The sequence below is a fragment of the Protopterus annectens genome, chromosome 9.part0, assembly GCF_019279795.1.
Source record: "Protopterus annectens isolate FY-2018-M chromosome 9.part0, PAN1.0, whole genome shotgun sequence".
Taxonomy (NCBI): Eukaryota; Metazoa; Chordata; order Ceratodontiformes; family Protopteridae; genus Protopterus; species Protopterus annectens.
In genome coordinates this window covers 383,469,631-383,491,866 of record NC_056743.1, presented here as the reverse complement: position 1 = coordinate 383,491,866, position 22,236 = coordinate 383,469,631, and the positions used below count along the sequence as shown (strand labels likewise).

The 22,236-nt window shown below is 40.5% G+C and overlaps 1 protein-coding gene across 3 annotated transcripts in view; it reads left to right on the top strand.

Annotated features, from left to right (window-relative positions):
* The window catches only part of SORBS3 (sorbin and SH3 domain containing 3), a 1,673,489-nt gene that overhangs the window by 1,478,040 nt on the left and 173,213 nt on the right, over positions 1-22,236 (top strand). For all 3 annotated transcript variants that reach the window (XM_044082929.1, XM_044082928.1, XM_044082927.1), the window contains one exon: positions 9,195-9,875. In XM_044082929.1, coding sequence (XP_043938864.1) covers positions 9,195-9,875 — 681 coding nt within the window. The remainder of the gene's footprint in view (positions 1-9,194; positions 9,876-22,236) is intronic.

Sequence of the window (22,236 nt, the reverse complement as noted above, 5' to 3'; positions counted from 1 at the left end):
TTGAACACAACTTCCCATATGGCTTTTCTCATGCCAGAAAAACAAGTTCATTTGACAGCCCACTTCAAACTACTGGCCACAAAGACCCAGCTATCTGCAAGGAAAATACTGCAAGCCCTGGGGTTCATGACCTCCTGCATTCTACTAATTCCATATGCAAGACTGCATATGTGGAAACTACAATGGTATCTAAAAAGCCTATGGTGTCAACATTCTCAGGATCTAGAAGCAATGATTCCTATCATTCCTTGTCTAGAGATAGAGTTCCTTTGGTGGGCAGACACCTGTTACCAAAATAAGGGACTGCCATTCACTCTGCCACCTGCCGCTCAAACCCTAATACCAGACGCATCAGACTATGCATGGGGGGGCTCACATGGCAGGGAAGTGCATTCAAGGCAAATGGAGCCTAAGTCAAATGCACCTGCACATCAATCAAAAAGAAATGTTAGCTGTACAGAATGCTGTGACAGCCTTCAAGGACCACATCCTTTCAGGGCAATTAATGGTAAAGATGGACAACACCACTGTTATGTGGTACATAAACAAGCAGGGGGGAACCCGCTCATACCCTCTCTGCAGACTAGCCATGGCTCTGTGGAACAGAGCCTTGAGCTACCAAGTGCACCTACAGGCTCAGTTACTGCCAGGAAAGCTAAACACACTGGCAAATGACCTAAGCAGAAATCTCATGGACCTACATGAGTGGAAACTGGAACCAAAGATATTCAACATGTTGAGAAACAAATGGGGGAGTTCAGATATAGACCCGTTTGCCTTCCCCAGAACTACCAATTGAAAAAATTCTGCACAAGGACTCCCACAAACAAGCTTGGAAAGTGGATGCCCTGTCATTCACCTGGAAAAACCTATCAGTTTATGCCTTTTCCCCCTCTGCCTCTCCTGTCCTCTCCAAGGTACTACTAAAGATGAAACGGGACAAACCAAGAACGATACCGATTACACCAGACTGGCCATGCCAACACTGGTACCCCCTTTTGTGCAGTGTGTCACTGCTGGCACTTGCCTCAACCCCCTGCCCTGCTGTCCCAGCAGGAGGGCCAGATTCTGCACCCCAGCTTCAAACCCTGAACCAGGCAGCCTGGCTAATTACCTAATCTCTTCGTTATCATCCCTCAGTAAGCAAGTGTTGGATGTCATTCTGGAGGCAAGGAGGCCTAGTACTAGAAAATCCAATGTTGATGGAAAAGATTCTATTTCTGGAACCAAGCTCAAGGGATGGGCATAGCAACGCCCAGTTAACCTCAGATTCTTCAATACTTAACTGAGATGATGCACAAGGGCCTTTCCTTTTCCTCCTCCAAAATTCATGCCTCAGCCATTTCAGCTCATTACAAAACAGAACCACCCCTCTTCTCTCATCCACTGCTGAAGCAGTTCCTCAGAGGGGTCATAAACTTAAGACCACGCAGGAGAGCCCCTACTCCAGCCTGGGACCTTAACTTTGTATTGGAAAAACTCACTGTACCTCCTTTTGAGCCAGTTGCAAATGCAGAGTTGAATTTCCTTTCTTGGATAACAGCCTTTCTTTTAGCCATCACTTCGGCTGGAAGGGTGTCTGAATTTACAGGCCCTCATTTCTCATGTGGACAGGGTGTCCCTCAGGACCAATCCCTCCTTCATGCCCAAGGTGATATCCAGTGTGGCCCTTAATCAGACCATTCATTTGCCAACCTTCTTTTCTAATCCACAGAACAAAGGGGAGCGAATACTGCACTCCTTAGATATGCACAGACAACTTCGATTTTATTTGGACAGGACTAAACCTGTCAGGAAATCTGAACAACTGCTGGTTGCATTTGCTGCAGGGGCAGAGGGGAAGGCCGTTTCAAAGCAAACCATTTCTAAATAGGCCATTGTATTAGTTTCTGCTATAAGCACCATGGAAAACCTACCCCACATGGGATTAGACCACATTCATCCAGGACTGCATCCACCTCTACAGCCTTTCTCAGAGGTGTCCCTACCAGGGACATCCTAGAAGCTGCCACCTGGAGTTCTGTACATACCTTCACCAAGCATTACCATTAGCCAATTTTCTCTAAATCCAGAGCTGGCTTTACCACTGCATTCTTGCAGGGCCTTATAGCTGGTCCTAATGCTGTCTAATTTCCTCCTCCCATCCTTAGCTTTGGGAATCTACCCAAATGTGATTACTGCAACAGTGAAACACGAAGAACATAGTACAGTTGTGTACACTTACCATAAATGTAGATGTTCTAGTGTATTCACAGTTGCAGTCCTGGTTACCCTCCTTCCAGCCCCCTGACTTCGGTTGGCTATACCCCTATTCTTGCTTACTATATTTAAAGCTTTTTGGTGTATTTGCTATTTTGTTGGAGGTGTAACCTTGTATATATAATTGCTTCCCATTATGGGGGCACCTGACATCTGGGACAAGAAAAACTGATGTAATGGCCTCGGCTGCATGCTTTATACCCCTGACTACCTGACGTCATTGAAGATGAGACAGCAACCGACGCAGGACCCAAGACTTTGTTAATCAGGCCGACTGAGGGCTACTGCAAGCAGATAACCCAAATGTGATGACTGCAACAGTGAATACACTCGAACATCTACATTTATGGTAAGTTACACAACTGTATTTTCTCTGAAGTCCAGGCTAACACGAAGGGACTCGGGCTGACAAAGTTCACAGAAGATTGCAAGTTGGGAGCTATTAACTCCCCAAGTGATGTTGACATCCTACAGAATGGCCTCCCTGTGACCAACGACTGGTGTCAGAACCATGGCCTTAAGCTCAGTGCCAAAAAATGTGTCATCACCTTTGGGAAAAACCCAGTTCCCATGAATTACCACATTGATGGTAGTCCACTGAACATAGAAGATATTATAAGAGATCTGGGAACACAGGTTGACAGCAACCTCTCTTTTGATCACCACATTGTTACTGTGTCCAGAAGGTTCTTCAATGTGGCACATCTCATTACTAAGGGTTTTGCATCCAGGAAGAAAGAGGTCATTGTCTCCCTCTACTCTTCCCTCACTAGGCCAATCATCGAGTACAATGCCCCATTTGGCATGTACCTCACTAGACACCTACAACAACTGAAGAGGCTGCAAAAGTACCTCACAAAGAGGGTCCTAGGCCTTAAACACTTGTCTTATATGGACAGACTCAAAAAACTCCAACTATTCTCTGTCTCATATCACCTACTTAGAGGCGATCTCTGATTGACTTACAAAGCCATGTCTGACCCAGCTCTTTTAGAAATGCTATATCTAAAGAAATCCCAATACCTGCGCACCACACACTCCAGAGACCTCAACCTCATTACCACAATTAACAGAACGTGCAGGAGGGACAGGTTCATAAGCCAGAGACTGCCCATGCTACGGAACAGACTTCCCACACATGTCAAGCAGAGCACCTTGCTGACCCTCTTCAAGAGAAATCTTGATGAGTGGATGGGAAACATAAAATTCACCCTGGGGATAACACCAGTGACTCGACTCGACAGAGGCACTGGGAACTAAGGCCGGGTGGCACTATGTCAGGGTAATCCTATGACTAGGCTTGTAAAGGCCCCAGGGCCATTAGCCTAGTACACACCTATGAACCTAATGTAACAAGTCCATGTTTACACTAGCATGGGGAGAAGAGAAATCCACTTCAAGTGGAAACACTTGCATGTACTTTGAACTTGCAGTAGAACATTAAAAAAAAAAAAACACCCCTCCGTGACTAATCAGTTTGGGGAAGTCTGGATCAGGAATATCACATTTCATTAGATGCTTTTCATTGAAAGGTAGCTCTTCCCAATAAGTCACAGTGATGGTGGCTTGACTATAGTTTATGTAATGTCATACTTCTGCTACAACTGCAGTCTCATTATAGGAAAATGTTTAAAATCTTTCCGTAAGTAAATCATCAAAAGCACAGGCTTCACTAATTACCAGCACTTTATAAGCATTAAGTTTATCCCATGAGTATAACTCATAAAGTTTAGAGTTTACACACTGTGCATTTGTGAGTGCCTGACAACAAAGTTTTTCATAAAAAAAAAAAACAATTCCAAATGAATTAGTAAACATGTATGTTGCAGCATATCAAAACAGTCTGTACTCTGCCTGGTACAAATCATGCAAAAAGTAATTCTCCAAACCTGCTTCTAAGGCAGACTGTATGAACAGAAATGTGATGATTCACAAACAAATAATCTTAATGATAACAAATTAACCCATTTAACTTTAAAAACGTCATAGTTAGATGAGTATAGGAAAATGTGGTTTAGTGAACAAAAAGAATTAGAAGGTATATAGTGGGACAGGGACCAGGAATAAAATATGGAATGGCAAGAAAGAGGAAGGGGGGATGTCTGCAGGTAGGAAGCCATGGTAGAGAGGCAGGTGAAGAAACAAAGGAGGCCATAATGGATCAGCACTGGAAGGAGAGCAAGAACTGAAGATAAAGAGAACGTGTTTTAACTTTGGTCAGAAGTAGAGAGAATAGAGAAGTGGGTGGAGAAGGAGAAAGCACTGGTGTCGGGGGTTAGTTGGAACAAGTAGCAGAAGGGTACTTGGGCAGTTAAGTGCAGCATGGGAGAGCAGGAATCAGGTAAGTGGGGCACAGAAGGTGAAGGAGAGGTCCTGATGGTGGGAGATTCGGTCAGTGGCAGCATCAGGTGTGGGCAAGAAAGGAAGAGTTTCATGACCTAATCCATGTTCACAGCAGGCAAATATTGAGGTAGCTGTTGCAACTGAAGATGGATGCCTAAGTGTAGTGTTCCATGTGGGACCTACAACATTTGTAGAGGAAAAGTAATTTGTGATGGGGCTGGGTAGTAACTTAATGCCACAGGTGCTATCAAGGGCCAGCAGTCTGAGACATGAAAGATGTGAAAGGATAAGACAGTTCAACTGTTTTTCAGTCAGGTAAAGAGAATGGAGTAGCATAGGGTTAGCATGGTATAGGAACAGCCTTCATGTAATTTCCCCTGGTACCCCAGTGCTGAAACAGTGAATTGGAAGATGTGTTTAGACAAGTTTGCTTTATGAAAAAGGAATGATCATGCAGAAGTTATTCAGTTAAAGTTTTGACAGGACATACCAGGCCAGAATTGAGACGTACAGTAGGGAAGAGCAGAAAGAGACAAGGAACAGCTAGCAGTGACAGAAGGACAGGAAGAAAGCCAGCCACTGAGTCATAATGTTAGGAGTAAGGAAACTGGCTAGAGCAGTACACCAAGGGTCTTTGGTCCAGCAGTCTTCAATGTGTGCGCGTTTCCAGTAAGTCTGATGCAGCTGAAAGCAGGGTCACTATTTCCATTTTAGACACTAAGATACGTGCAGCAGCTGAGAGAATGGCAGTAGAGTCTTGGGAATGACTTTACGGCTGATCACATGACTGGAAGCTGGCAACTGTGTTTTGGTGCTGAGAGATGTATGATACTGTGTGTGGGCTTGGTGTGAAGTATTAGCTGGAGAGAGTGAAACTGATGAGATGAGAGTAACAGAACAGTCTGAGGCCAGAGGGCCAGGACAGAGTAAGAAGCCAGTGGCAGCAACACACTGAATTTTCAGTTATGGCTTCAGGCTAACAAAGAAAGTCACCAGAATGTTGCACAAGAGGGATAGGAAAGCATATAATATAATATAGATGCACTTGATCATGTACGAAAGATGCTAAACAATTGTCCTAAACAGGGAGGAGGGGGAGGAGCACAGACTCCACTGATGTTCTCAAGTACTTATTGATGGGCAGGGCTGATGACCCGTGAAGGGGGCTTCTAGAATGTGTGGTAGAAACTGGTATCCACAGAACCATTCAAAAGAGCATACATCATTTAAAGAAACATTGGGGTGCAAAGGCAGGGTTGGATAGGAAGTAAAGTATTAAATAAACTTCACGGGCAGTTATGTAGCCTTGTTGTCTCCTGCCATCGTGCAAATATAGTGCAGTATAATAAAAAAAGTGCTTTGAAAGTTCTACTTGAAAAATTATAACAATTTTGACTTTAATCCAGAGTTTATAATTTTTGGGAGTCTGTGGCTAAATGTCAATTTACCTATTATCTGAAAATGTTCTGTCAGAAAAAATTGATATTGACTGGAACAAAACAAAATTTGAAACACCATTTTTGCATACCCATCAATCTTTAAATGTAGTATTTCTGATATTACAAAACGTTTGGTAAATGCAAACATCTTATCCCCTTCTTTACAAAATCTCATTGTCATTAGTAGGTAGTTTTCAACAAAACTCAGGAAAAGACAAAAAAGGCTGTCTGAGTCCCTTTTTTCTCCTGTGGTCACAAGGTTTGGGAATAATAAAATGATCCGATTTTAACAGGCAGAAGTGAGCTTCCTTCTGTGGGGTGCTGGGCTCCCTCTCTGATAGATGGAGAAGTTCAACAATTTTGAAGAATATGGGAACAGAACCTCTACTCCATTGGGTAGGGAAGAGTCATTTGAGGTTTTTTGAGTATCTAGTTGATCAGTGGGACACACTATGATCGATTGACAGCAAAGATGCTGTCAGTAAAAAATGCCCCTTTAGAAATGCCTAAGACCAAGCTTTATTTATTTAATTATTTATGTTTTGTTTACTAATTGTCTTACTGAGTAAGGCCAATTTTCAGAAGGGAAGCAAATGGAAAAGCTTGAGTTTTTATTTTACTTGTGTGACAGCATTGTTCATACAACTAGGGTAAACTCTGTTCAGTGTTGGATCATTTAGCTTGCTTATTACTTGACTTTGTGGTTTATTTAGTTAGCTGTTACTGTATATATGTGTGTGTGTGTGTATATATATATATATATATATATATATATATATATATATATCTTGCAAATTAAAACATATTTTAAGCATGGAACACCCAGTAGTACAAACTGACAATGATATATGCATGAACAGAAATGCATCTTGTATTAACTTCATTCTCTGGCTTAAAATACCAGATTCTTTGGAGATGAAAGATGACCGATTCTGAAGCAAAGTTTCAGTTAGGTTAGGATGTTTGCTATTGTGTCAGTGTTAGGTGTAAAGGAAAGAACAGGCTGAAAAATAGGGCACAAGTACTTTTGTTTAGTAACAACAGATGGTGTTGTTGCTGAGATCTTTTATGAGAATGTGTGGAATAGTCCGTAGTTTCTCAGAAGTGGAGAAGATGATAAGATTATTTTTGGGGGGTTATTAGAAGCTTATTGGCAGTAGATGAGCTGTATAGTTGAGGACATCCTGTAACTTGTTTAATAAATCTGTGTGGAGAGTACTAGATTTTAAGAACAGTGTACCATATGCATACATAATTAATATGTGCTTTGGCAACTGAAGAGGGAAGTTATCAAATAGGGAAAGAAAACATAAGCCTGCTGCAGATGCTTGAGAGATTCCTGCGCTACAGATTCCCTTAGATGACCTGGAGTCCATGTCATAGATATGGAAGGATCTATTTTGTAGTGATCTCTGAAGCCAAAAAAGGGTCTTTTCTCCAATGTAATGAGAAGGAAAATATGATGGTTTCAAAAACCCTTTTCATACACACAAACCTGCAGAGAGGAGACCTTCACTCAAGCTACAACAGGTGTCCGTGGCCGTTAGCAGAGCTGTGAAATTGCTAAATGAGTTGCGAAAGCCCTGCTGTGTATGTCATGATAGACCATAACTGTTGATATGCTTAAGGAGCTGCCTCTTCAGTAGCTTTTCAAAGATTATTACACGGTGCAAATTAGGGTAGCTCAGCAATGTTTTAATTCCCTGGGTGCAGTACTTTTGGGAGTGGACTTATTAATGACTATTTGAATGCTGAAGAAACAGTGCCAGAGGAAAGAAAAGGGGATAAAAAGATGTGCATAAAGGTTTTTTGGTATTTATTTAGGCGATATTGTACTTGAGGGCCTCACCAGATGTGCAGTAGCAAGCCCCGCCCAAAACCCACCCCCGTGATATGTCATTCATGAATATGCGTTCCCTCCGAATGTTCAACAAAATGTAAAAAGAAAACAATGCTTTCACAAGGGGAGTCCTTACAAGTACAATATCGCCAAAAAATGATTACATCTTTGCTTATTCTGAATAAGGTATACCTAGATTTTATTGGCAAGAGGAAGTTGGCGTGGCTTTCTTACGATTAAGCATGTCAGTGGAAATACAGAATAAAGGTGTATGTACTTGGCTGGGGAGAGGGCAGGGGCAAAACGTAATACGGTTAAAGATTATACTGGAAGCGCGCTTTTAATAAATATGGCTAAAATCAGTAAGAAATTAACATTTCCACGCTAATAAAACTGCTACGTTGGTCTGTGATACAAAAAAACAAGACCAGGTTTGACACTTGTTATCAAAAAATGCCAAACACAAGGCTGTGCTGCTCTTGGTACCCCAAATTTCAGCCGCAGTCTGTGCAATTTTGCACCTATTCTTAAACAAAGCCAGAAGGCCAGGAATCCACGAACTGTCGCCCTATTGCAATGGGCGAGGAATATTTTCTGGGCGGAGCAGGCCGTAACAACCATCTTGACTACAACTTTCTGTTTGGGTGTTCAAACTCGAGTTTCATTAATATTTTAATGAACAGTTTTGTACCAGTTATGTGTCATCGCTACTTACAATCTACTTGGAAAAGTAGATAATATTTTGAAACAAAAACTGAAACACTCGATAGCTTATTAACTAGCGGCTGCCAATTGTCACAGGCCGGTTTTTCATAATTTACAGACTATTGCACAGCCTGGGTCCACCGCATCTGTCAATCAATTTGTGACACGCCCACTTTTGCACAAAACAAAGTGGCGAGGCCCTTAAGTACAATATCGCCTTTATTTATTTGAACAGCTAGCTTTAGGAGAAGTGGGATGCAGCTTAGAGAATCCAGCACCAGACTTGCTGAGTTTTAGTAGCAATACTTTAATCTGCTTAGCTGTTATTTGGGAGGAGAGGAAGGTGGCTGCATAGGAGGCTAGTGGGTATCATGAGTTGGTATCATGAGTTGGTGGTAGAAGCATCATGCGCTGTTTATCCTGAGTATTAATGCTGCTAGTAGTTACTCATAGTTTTCTCCATTCACTTAGCGTTTTGTACTCTTAGTAGTTTCTCATAAGTTTACCTCCACATTAACTATTTGTATATTATGTTAAGTTCAGAGTAGCAGAAAACTGGCTGGGTAAAACAGAATGTTTACATGTCTTATTTTTCCCCATCTGTACAGGGTGAACGGATCTCTCTGATTCGTCAGGTGGATGAAAACTGGTTTGAAGGAAGAATTCCTGGTACTAGCAGACGAGGAATATTTCCAGTTAACTATGTCCATGTGGTGAAGTGGCCTCGTGTGAAGAATTCCACGGATTCCCCAACTTCAGCAACATTGGTACAGGAGCAAGAGACCACTTCTCCAGAGCCTTACAGTCCAGCACATTTCTTTAACTCAGTCTCATCCCCTAGGCTTGGTTCTCCCTCATCTCCCCAAAATGTACGCACTTCATCTCCTTCTCAGCAACCAGCTACTGTTCTAGTGCGTGCCAGTGCTTATCCTGCAATATCCCCCACAGTCCAGAAAAAGGATAAAGAGGGTTCTGACTTTGATCAGTTGCACAAGTCTAATATCTTTCACACCATTCCAGCATCACAAAGTATACTCCCTCAACAAATGTCTCCAGGGTTCCTATATTCCAGAGAGTCAAATCATTTTGCAAATGTTTCTGTTCCTCAATCCAATGTAGTTTCTTCAGCGTCTCCCAGCTTTCAGAGGCTAGCATCACCCATCATAACTACAAAGTATCATGGGACCACAGGAGTTCAGAGTACTCCCATTACAGTGAAATCACCATCCACCGTACAGAGCACCCCCTCAGCAGTTACTCCAAAGCAAATGCTGGAAAGTCATGTTCAGGTAAGAATTTGCTTATTTGTTTGTTTTTATTACCAGCCTGACCATTTGATTTGTGGCCAAAGGAGAGGTGATCCAAGTATTTAAAAACATGCTCCGAATGACTTAAAGAAGCATCAACCACTCACCATGTCACTTTGCTGTTCATATTTACAGTATAAGATGTGTAGTCTGTCGAATAAGAAATGCTTGGTTAAAGACCTATGTTTGGTTCTTAGTATATGTTACACAAATGGCATGTTTTGAATAAAAAAGTGGCCCTGCATTCCTAGGTAGTTTAGTAACAGTAACAATGAAGAAAGAGCCACATTTTTGAGAGTTCAGTGCACATTATAGTACCTGTCACAGGAAAGAACAGTCAAAACACAAAATTACATGCCAGTACAGCTTCTGTGGAGAAACAGTGTAGGCAAGCAATCAGGTAACACTTTTAATCACCAAAAATAAAAATATTGTAATTACATGGTGCTTAAGGACATGGAGAGCCACACAAATATGTGCTGGACAAGATTGGACAGGGAAGTTTATGGCAGCTTTACTAACAGTTGTCATAAAATTATGAATTATTCAGCAGATGGTAGCAAATTCGTGAAGCTTTTTTGCAGGTGCATTTCTCCAGCTCAGAGTTGAAGTAGGAGTGCTGTCAGTGAAAATGTTTTGAGGTAATCATTTGCCTGCAGAACAATAGAACAGGGCTTCCCCATAGGAATCATTTATTTTTCCTTATATCTTCCTAAAGAGGATAGTGGTTAATCCAAGGTTTCTGAGTAGTATCTTTCAACGAAGTTATGAGGTACCATATACAGAGGTGTACACATGCAAAGGAATTTTCCATAGGCAGTAGCCCAGTTTTTGGTTAAGTGATGGCCATTTAAGAGATTTTAGAAGTATCATATGTGTGTTTCATATACTAAATTAAATATAAATTTGACAGACTTGAAAACTTTGTTCCAACTTTACCAAAAGACCAAGTAATAATCCGGTTTATGTAATAATTACAAAAAGTATAGACAGGAGCAAGTGGGGCTGTAGGGTTGGCTTTAGTGTCCTCTGTTAGTGACTGACCGTGTAAAGGCTATCTAGCATATTGGTTGTATTGTTTTATTATATTTTTAACCAATGATATGATGGTAATGTTGCATCCAGAAAAGTTGCAAGGCATTTGATTATATTTGCATATGAAAGTGTATCACCATTGTTTGTTTTGGCATTAACTATGGCTGAGTGAGTATTTTTGTAGTAATTGATGGAAAATCTATTGGAGTTGCATTTAACAACAGTGGCAGTGGGGTGTGCCCAGTGTCGTGGCATAGAGGAATAAAGCTGTAGCTATGGCCCAGACAACCCAGCTTCAGTTAGTGGTACCGGTGTCTGAGGGTAATGGTAGGGAGGGATGGGTGTGCCCATTCGGGGTGGGGGGGGGCATTCACCAAAGATGCCTCCCAGAGGGCAGGAATTGTCTATAGGGGGATGTAGCCCTTAGCTTATTAATTAAAGTAATAATGTAATAGTAATATTTATTAATAGTAATATTAATTAATGTCAATTGGATAGGTCAAAAAATGCAGGGAGGACAGCGAAACTAGAGTAGGTCATAATATTATTGCCCTCAGCTGCAGAAGCAGTTGCTGGGTTGACCCCAAAGAATGTTCTTAAAATCCACATTGGCCCAGCTCACTCAGAGAAGGCCTGTGGGGGAAGGAAGAGAGAGCAGGTAGACCTGGCAATGGACAAAAGACATGAAGCAGTAAGGGGGTACTTAAGTACATAAACTTGCCAATTCTACTTCCTGCCTTCTATAACTTTAAAGAGGATGTCATTATCAAGATTCTAAATTATTCCACTGGCATCAGAGTGGTTCTCTTGTTCTTCTGAGCTGCATAACAGCCATCCTGTAAGATGGTATGTATTTGTGGTTATCAGCTGCATGTAAAAGGGTAGTATCATCTGCATATACTACACTATGGTTAGGTTTTCGCTATAGTCAGGCAAAGAATTCATATACAAGTTACGATCTTAGAATTAAAACATTAGGGGGCTCCCTTATTACTGCAACACGCAGTGCTGAATACTTATTCCAATTTAACAGTATATTTCCTGCTAGCAGGTAACTGCTGAACTAGTTTGGTGTGGCATTTTGCATTCATAGAGAAGATAAATGGCATCCAGCCTGCTTGATTTATGATCATAAAAAGATTGGGGTAACTCCAGTAACAAAAGCGACAATTCAACAGTAAATGCAGTCAGAAATAGTGACAGCCAGCACCATGAAAAGTACATAAAGTCCTGCCTTCTGGAACTTTAAAGAGGCTAACATTCTCAAGACTCTAAATAATAATCATTCCACTGACAGAGTGGTTTTCATGTTCTTCTGAGCTGAGCAAAATCTCATTTGCTTCAGACAACTCTGTAGCAATGTGAAAAAACAAGTGAATGAAGATAATCATACACTTAGCTTCAACATAAGCACAAAATCAACCCCCAAAAATTCTGGTCTTCTGTCTCAACCTTACTTCACCCAGGAACAAATGAAGAACATTGCCCATCTCCAAATGCCCCTCCATCCCAAGTAGTTGAAGACTTCAACAGTCACTTTATAAAGTCTATGGCCGACCTAATCTCAAACACCTCCAACAGTAGGCCCTCCTCCTCTATTTCCATACCTACCCCCAATAATGTCTCCACTCCACTGTAACAACCATATACACCACACTGATAACTCAAACACTTTCTCATTTCAACACATACCTACAACTGTCATAAAAAGACACTCCATTGCATACCCAATCAGTATCCTCATCAATAGATCTGTGTGAGAATCACTAGTTCCTAGAATATGGAAAATGTCTCACTCAAAAAATCAACCTTCTGACATAGATCAATTCAGCAGGCAATACAATTATTGAAATAGTCCATCGCACTAAACTGCTTGGAGTAATTATTGATAATCAACTGAAATTTGCCCTCCACATCCAGCAAAATATTAAGAAAACTGACCAGAAACTAGGGATTCTGTATAGAAACAAATACTTCCTCAGCCCTTTAACTAAAGTCACTCGAACTAAACCTCTCCTGCTGTCCTCCCTAGTATATGGTGCCACTATTCCTACTAACTTAGAGACCTGTATTAGATCCAAAAAGGAACAGTGTTACAGCAAAGCTATAAATTCTACACATATCACTGTACACCATTACATGACTTTAACTGGCTTGAACTCCCGAACCACCTCCATTATATCCAACTCTTGACTGTACACAGCTTAATCTACAAACCCTTAGCCTGCCCAGCTCTGAGCAACATAGTCAAACCTTACAAACCTAACAGAACCCTAAGGTCTGAGGACAAAAAAACTTAATATCTCCAAGCCCTCTAAAATACTAGGACAGTGCCTATACTCTTACTCTGTTGCAGAAGTTTGGAACTCACTCCCTCCATCTATCAGAACAATTCCCAGCCTAGCAGCCTTCAAAACTTTGTTAAAACAACATCTAAATAATTCATGGCTGTGCACATGCATTTCTCCAGGCTAATGTCACCTTGTAACTGTATTCTTTATGCTCTGTCACTCCACTCCTTAATCCTCTTCATGTCGACCTTATGACCACATCTCAAGCAATGCTAATAAAAACTGCTCAATAAAAATTTCTCTTTCCCTTATTCCACTTTTCTACACTCCCCCCTTTCTGTGCTAACAGTATTACATCATTATTCTGTGGAGTCATGCTTATTGTTACCACAGTCAAAAAAAAACTTGCATTATACTGTTTACTTGTTAAAAAAAAAAGTAAAAAATATATGAAGAGGATCACCAAAGGAACACAGCAGCACTAAATCCAGAAAATTTATTGAAAGAAGTTAAGCACTTTCGTCAAAATCACAAGACTTCGTCAGAACAAGAACATACAAAAAATGCCATATTTAAATACCCTAACCCTTACAGCCATTGGTTGACAAAGCAAACATAATTTCCTGTAAAATAATTAAGCAGTTTAAAAAGACAGTAACACATAATCACAGTAACTGCCCACTACACCACACCAATTGCCACCTACCAACCACATAGACATTAATATTATGTATTGAAGTATGATTTAAAACACAGATCTTAAATAAAATCACATAAAAAGCTGATTTTAGTTTTAATACACAACTAATGGATAGCTTGTCATTGAGCCCAGGTGGCTGACATGCAATTAATTTGATCTGCCACTTGAGCTCTAAATATTCAAGGAAGTCATCGTCGGGTCCCCCTCGTGGACCCAGGTCTACTTGTTCAAGTACAAAAAATTTAAAATGACGTGTCTGGTGTACCTTTATATGCTTATATAAAGCATTGGTTTCTTTATTTTTTAGTATATCATAGTTGTGTTGATATATTATTTGTCTGAGGGCTCTGATTGTCTTCCCCACATAGTACCCCTCACATAGCATACAGGTTGCAATATATACCACTCCCTGGTGTAACAGTAACACTTCCTATTAATAGTAATTCTACCATAGTTCCTGACTCTAATGGAATCCGTGTCCAATATATAGGGGCATTGTCCACACCTCCCACATTTAAAAGTTCCACCTAGGCCTGCCTTTAACTTTTTCCTCTCCACCAGGCCTTTCAAGGAGGTGCCCTTTTTGTAATCCACAAGAGGTTTTTCCCCCAACCTTTTGTTGATCTTCTCATCTAAACAAAACATGGTCCAAAAATCATAAATGATGCTTCTAATGTTAAAAAAAATCCCCAGTGAAGGGCAGGACACATGCCCTAGTGAAACTGTCAGTTTTGACCAAACCAGAGGTTCAGTTCAAACCTTCAGGCTTCTCCAAGAGTGTAGAATAAATACCCCCAGCACTTTTTAATTTGACTTCTTCAGCTATGTCATTGACAAAGTTAAAGGGGTAACCTGTTTTCTTCAACATTCCCATTAAGACATCACATTCTTTAACAAAATCGTCCTAGTCAGACACCATTCTTGCCAATCTCACGTATTGACCCTTGACAAGGGATTTTTTTCTGATGCAGAGGGTGGCAACTCTCAAAATGCAACAAAGAGTTAGAATAGGTAGGTTTTCTATAAAGGTGTGAAGTGAACCTACCCTTAAAGTGATCTTTCTTAATAGTAACATCCAGATAATTCAAGGTGTCAAGGTCCTTGGTCATGGTAAATTTCAAAAAGTTGGTAGTGTTGCTGATGTAAACGAAGAACCTATTCAGGTCATCTTCGCTCCCATGCCAAAATAAGACCATATCATTCAGGTACCATCCATATAGTACCCACATGTCCTTGAATTCAGAGTTCACTACACATAGGTCTTCCCACTGTGCTAATACAATGTTAGCAAATGACGGTGCGCAATATGTGCCCATTGCCACCCCCTGCACCTGCTTGAATAAATGCCCCTCAAAAGTGATACAATTGTTGTACAGAACCATTTTCATACAGGACCTGATAGTAAGGATAGTGTCATGGTTCAATGTACTGTTTAAGCATAAATAGTCATAGAACCATTCTAGTCCAACATCATGGGATGTTACTGAGAAGAGGTCACAGATGTCACTGGTGACCAAGATCCAAGTCCTTGTGGTACATACTGTTCTTAACTTTGGACAGAAAGTCCCAGGAGTCCTTGATCACCAAGTCTCTGTTATCGAGGGTGTGCTTAACAGTGTTGTCAATATATTTAGCCAAACTGAAGGTTTTAGAAGCTTCTGCATCGACAATCGGTCGTAAGGGGGGGGGGTCAGAGATACTCTTATGTATTTTAGGGATTCCAAAAATGGTAGGAATCCTAGGATGCTTAGTTTCCAAAAATCTAGAAATTTCTACAGTAATTTGCTCATTGAGTAAAAGTTGTTTAATGTCTAAATCTATATGCCTGTAGGATATATTCAACTCATTTTTGGAAACCTCTGTGTATGTGTCAATGTACAGTAACGTCAGTCATTTTACTATTGTAATCACACACATCCATGATAACAATTCCTCCCCCCTTATCCGGTTTCATAATCCCGATTTCATCATTCTCTAAAATATCACGGAGCAATGTAATTTCTTGCCTAGTTAAATTATTGGCCTCATTATTAAGAAGGTGTTTCTTATTATTTTTGGCAACCACTTTTCTGAATTCATTTTCACAAAGGGTCTCATTTGTACTGTCGAGTGCATAGGGGGAATGAAAGTACTTGGTCTATTTAATTGGCCTAGATTCTCCTGCAACATGCATTGTCCAGTCCCCTCCTGTGAAAAAAAGAGTTCCAAATTCAACTTCGTAGTGAATAATTTAAACTCCAAAATAGTATTTACAATGTCACTACCAGTTGTTGGCACAAAGTTGAGCCCTTTTGAGAGCAGTTCTGCCCAATCAGTACTCACAGTTGTTGTATTATAATTGTAAATGCTGAAATCATGCTCAAGATTCTTCACAATGGTACATTCATACATCCCAACCCTTTCTTTGGTATCATTCATCACCTCCAATACTGTTGTTGTTGTCTCCCCCCTCCTCCATTGATTCTGGTAATTCACTTGTCCATACCCTCCATTCCCTTGTCTCCCCCCCCCTCTGATTCATCAGTCGCTGGGATCTTCTCGGAGGCGGTGGTTCTAAAGGGGCATTGTCATCCACTGAATCTACCACATCATCATCTTCATTAATTACATTTACCTCTTCACATCTTTCAGCCCACCTAGCTTGTTGCCCCAGGGGTGGGTCAGGGTATGCCCTCCCCTCATCATAATCAGTTTTCTTTCTTTCCTTTTTTGCAATTGCACCACTCTGAAAATGGGTTTGTTTTGATGCAGTCTGACTGTCCCTGTAAACAAATATCAAATAAAATAAATGTATTAATAAACAGTAAAGACAAGTTCCACTGATGCTTCTTCATTAGTACAAGATCTGTAGTAAAAGCGCTATGATCACAATTTATCCGGAAATAATCTGTAAAATAAATTATCTCAAAAAATAAATCCTACAGGTAAAATCTAATGCAATGCGTAACATTAGCATACAAAGGAAACTTAAAAGAGAATAACTTTGTCGACAAATTAGAAACCATGATAAGCACTTCCATCTAGTGACAAATATTAAAAGACCTTTTAATACATTGATATTCTTATTGAATTGTAATTCCTGTAAGTATTATTTGTCACAGATATTCATTAAGTTCTGGAGGAGCTTCTCCTACATTTATTGAAACCCATATTGATGTATATTATAAACAAATTTTGCAGCAGCAACTGAGTTTGACTAATTTAAGTACTAAAAGTATTTTCTTTCAAAAATATATGTAATCTAGTTTATTTGATCAGTTCATAAACAGTATGTCTTCCTTGGTAAAAACAGAATTAAAAAAAAGATTAAATATCAGAGACATTCAAGATTTATAAATCCAGTTAATTTATCTAGCACATTTATCTAGTTGCTTGTAACTGGCTAAAAATAAACCCTTTATACAATTATGCATAGTCTTTCACTCCATTAACAGTCACTGTAACCTTCAAAGTAATGATTTATAAGATGACACAAGTAATGACTTAGAATGATGATCTGAGCATAAACTGAGACCCTTTACAGTGCCCAGAAATCGGCTTTCCCTTCAAGATAGGAAGCATTTGTTATAGCAGAACAAATCTTTGAGTTTTCACAGAGAAGAATGCCTGGGTCACATAGGTGGTGGTCACCCACCAATTCTGCTTCCTGCCTTCTGGAACTTTAAAGAGGATGACTTTCTCAAGACTTTAAATAATAATTCCATTGGTATCCAAGTGACTTCTGAGTGATTTTCATGTTCTGCTTAACTGCATAGCAGCCATACTGTTGTATGGTGTGTATTTTAATAGAGCTGATTTGACTTAACATTGTGTACTGGGGGTGCAATAGGTTGCACTACATGTGCCTGACACCAAAAGCTGAAATACATTCCTCTAGTCATTGTTTATTTAATCATTCATTCAGTGTCAGATAACTGATTTGTACACAGTCAGTATATAGCTGTAACTGATGGGCACAGCTGTATGCTTGTATGTGCAAGGGCAGGTTGCAGTGGGTTGTCCTGTGTGTCTGACAGTAGTGAGCTGAGCAACATTACTGTGGCCTGTACTTGTTTAATTATTAGTTTAATTTATTTATGTGATTAGTCAGATGTGAGGTGTACACATTTAATAAAGTGGCTAAAATTTGTGGGCAGATATGTATTTCTGTATGTATGTGGGGATGGGGAGTTTTCACTGGGTTTCATTAAGTTTGACAGCAACTAGATGAAATTTAGTATGGCCATTATTTATTCTTTCATGCATGCATTTGACTTTGGTAAGACATCTAAGGTGCACACACAGATTAAAAAAGTGGCTGTAATAGGTGTGTGTGTGTGTGTGTGTGTGTGTGTGTGTGTGTGTGTGTGTTTTCTAAGAAGGGGTGCAATGTGTGTGTGTTAGCAGTGAGCTGAAATACATTGCTTTGGCCATTGTGTATTGATTTGTGCATTCATTTGTCCATTTGTTTGATCACAACTTGACATCTGAGGCATACAAAGGAAATTAGTTATAACTGGTGAGCTTAGAGGTTTTGTTTTGGTGAAGCTGACCCCTGCTGTATTAATCACAATTATTTAGTCTGATTTGGCAAGGCTAGTATTTGTAATACCATTTTGAGAGAAAAAAAATTTCAGCACTGTTGTGATGGTTGATGAAGTGGTTATCTTTAGCTTGATGACCTGAGAATACTAAGAACAGTAATAGGTTCACAGGTAAGTATTAGGCTAACTGCCCCTTTTAAGCCTAGCCAATTTCCTTTTTTTAATGATTAAATTAACGTATCTAATTTGGTTATAGATTGGCCTTACCCAAACCATGTTCGATAATTGTACATTATTCCTAATGAGAATAATTGGGATCATAACTTAGATAATTTCAGGGGACCCATGCATGGGATAAAGCATTTAGGAGCTGCCTATGCCCATCAGTAGTACAGGGGATAGTCCTCTGGTAAATTTTCTGTTTCCCATCCACAGATCTAACTTACAACTTAAAATAGACAGGGATGAAATTAGTTAGGTACTCACCATAACTATGTGCCTGTGTTGTCCATTTTCATTCTTCCTCAATCTATGGGTCTCTGATCCGACTCTGCCGGTCTCTGTAGATTCTTGGATCTGACTCTCGCGCTGCTGCTAAATATGCCAGAAGGCATAAGTACTACTTATAGTAATAATTATAACAAGAAACAGGACAGAGAGAGAGTAGGGGCTCAAACTGGGAGCAATGGTTGCAATGCACCTCATCAGGTCACCCCCAAAGGATAAGGATAAGGGGAAGGAGGTTGGGGAGCTGAGGAAGAATGAAAATAGACAACACAGATGCATAGTTGTGGTGAGTGCATAACTGCAATATCTGATGTAATTTTCATTCATTCCTCACCTTATGGGACAGAGTCCCCAGCTACGATAATCTTTGGTGGCCCTCATGGAAGGTTATTCCAGATAACCGTGGATCCAAAGGCAGCACTGTTCCTGGATATGATGTCCAACTTGTAATGAGCATTTAAACGTATGGGAAATGGACCAAGTGGTCACAGCACAAATGTCATCAGTTGAAGCTGTGGCCCAAAAAGCAGATGATGTCGCCATGGATATAATCGAATGAGCCTTTGGAGAATTAGGCAAGGACAGACCTCTTAGAGAATATACAAAGGAAACTCAATCTGTTATCGATTTAGCTATGGTAAATTTAGATACTGGTTTTCCCAATTTGTTTTTAGTAGAGGAAACAGTTGATCAGTTTTTCAAAATTCTTTTTTTTCTATGGAGGTAAAAATTAAGTTGTCTATGCATATCTTAAAGATGTAGCAAGTGTTCTTCCTTATTGTCGAATTTTGGAAAGAAAATTGGTAAATTGATTACTTAATTCTTGTTTGACTCGGACATAACATTTGACAGGAAGGAAGGGTTTGTATGAAATGCCACTCTGTCTTTGTGAAAGACCAAATAAAGAGGTTTTAAAGAGAGTGCTTGGAGTTCATAAACTCACCTTACTGACATAATGGCATTAAGAAACATTGTTTTCCAAGAGAGAAATTTCAGGTCTGACTTAACTGAAGGTTCAAAGGGGGATTGCGTTAAGATCCCAGGGTGGAATAGGGTCTCTTATTGGAGGTCTAAGCAGAAGAGTACCCTTCAGAAACACCTTACAAATTTTATAATAAACTAGAGGGAGGACATTATTTTCTATATGGTAATTAGAGATGGCTGCAAACTGGACTTCAACAGTGGAGAAACTGGCTCCATCCTGAAAAATTGAAGCCAGAAAATCCAATATAGCAGGAACTGGAGCTGTAAATGGATCCAGCTTTCTTTGTTCTGCACAAAATGAAAATCTCTTCCACTTACTCTTGTAAATCTTTCTGGTAGAAGGTTTTTGAGATGAAGATAAAATCTGACAAATTGGAGAGGAAAACCTGGATTGTCTAGCCATCATTGGAAATGGAGAAACCATGCGGTTAACTTGAGGCCTTGAATGTCCAGACGAATCATTCCCAATGGGTGGGATAGGAGATCTGGAATGGGGTCCACTGTGTAAGGCAGACATAGGAGATGAGACCAAAGGAATGGGAACCACACCTGCCAAGTCCATAAGGGAGCAATGAGGATTACCTTGCTCTTCAACCATTGTGCTTTCTGAAGAAATTTGGGTGTTAAGGGAAGGGGAGGATAAGCATTCAGGAGACTGGGGGGCCAAATGTGGACTAGAGTACCTCTCTGTGACTCCCTGAAGGGAGATTAAGGACTAATAACCTGCTGCACTTGTTGAGGGGAGAGACAAAGAAGTCACAGCAAGGTTGAACCTAGTGACAAAAAAATAATTTCTGTCACTACTAGATCGAGAGACCAATTAGGATGGATTTGCTGATCTTGTCAGCTAAGATGCTGGATTTCCCCAGAGTGTGTGTTGCTACAAGAAAGAGGTTGGAGGAGATCATCCACTGCCAGGCTCCCATTGCTTCTCCGCAAAAGGTGTAAAATCTGATTCCCCATTTGTTGATGTCCCAAACCACTGACATTGTCTGTTTGGATAGCAGTTATACCTAGAGGGAGAGAGTTCTGAAAAGCCTGCATTGCTAATAGGACTGCTCTCATAACTAAGACATTGATATGCAAATTGGTCTGTTTTGGGGACCACATACTGTGAACAGTCCATCCCAAGATATGCCCCCCCTCACCCCAATTGGGAAATGTCCATGGTCAGTGTGGCCTTCAGGGGAGGAAAGATAAATGGCCATCCCTGACAAAAGTCATCCTTTTAGGCTTGCAAAATTTTTATAGGATACTTTAATGGATATTGAAGGATCGACTGTTGTACTGACAAGGTCCATTGGGGAACCCTCATGTGAAAGTGAGCCATGGGTAATGAGTTGATTGCTACAAGGCTTGAAGAAATGGTCTTGCAGAAAGATAGGGATGGTATAGAATCTGTCTGATACGCAATCTTAGGGAATGAATTCTGCTCTGAGGTAAGAATGTGAGCTGTCTGATTATGTCCAAGCAAGGTCCTACTAACTCCAAGACTTGATCTGTTTGAAGTTGGGACTTGAAAAGATTTACTGTGATCCATAGGAATGGACACAACTGGAGTAAGTAGTCTCGCCTTCTCTAGGAGATGGTTGGTGCGGAGAAGAGCCTGTCCTCTAAATAAGGAAACACTCTGAATCCATACAGTCTGAGATGAGCTGCCACCACTGCTATGCATTGAGTAAGCAGTCTGGAGGCTGGTGAGACTGGTAATGACTGGCTCCCAGCCGAAAGCACAGACATCTTCAAGAGCACCTGTGTATTTTGATGTGATAGAATGCATCTTGAAGATCTTTAGAGCACATCATCATCCTTCTGTAGAAGAGGCAGAATGGACTGAACTGTAACCATCTAGAGCTCTTCACAAATTGATTTAGATGACTGAGATCTAGAACAGGTGTCAGACACCCTGACGTCTTTGGCACTAAGAAGAACTTTGAGTAAATTCTGGATTCTGCTCACTCTGGTGGGACCTTTTGGATAATGCTCTTTTCTAGCAACTTTGAATTTCTAAGGTGGATAGAGCCCACTGATTGGGTAGAACATTGGGGAGACATCTGTTTAGTGAGGGGTTTTGTGAAAAAGGGAAATACGTATCCTCTGGATATGATCGTTTGCACCCAAGAATCTGTTGTGATGGCTGTTCAGGTGTTTGGGTGCAAGGAAACCCCCCCCCCGATTGCCTCCAGAGAAGAACAGTTGGGCAACCTTTCAGGAGTACTGAAAGGGATTGTCCAAGAAAGAATCTCGAGACCCTTGGTTCTGCAGACCCCCTCTGCAATGAAGACTACATCTTCTGTTACTGT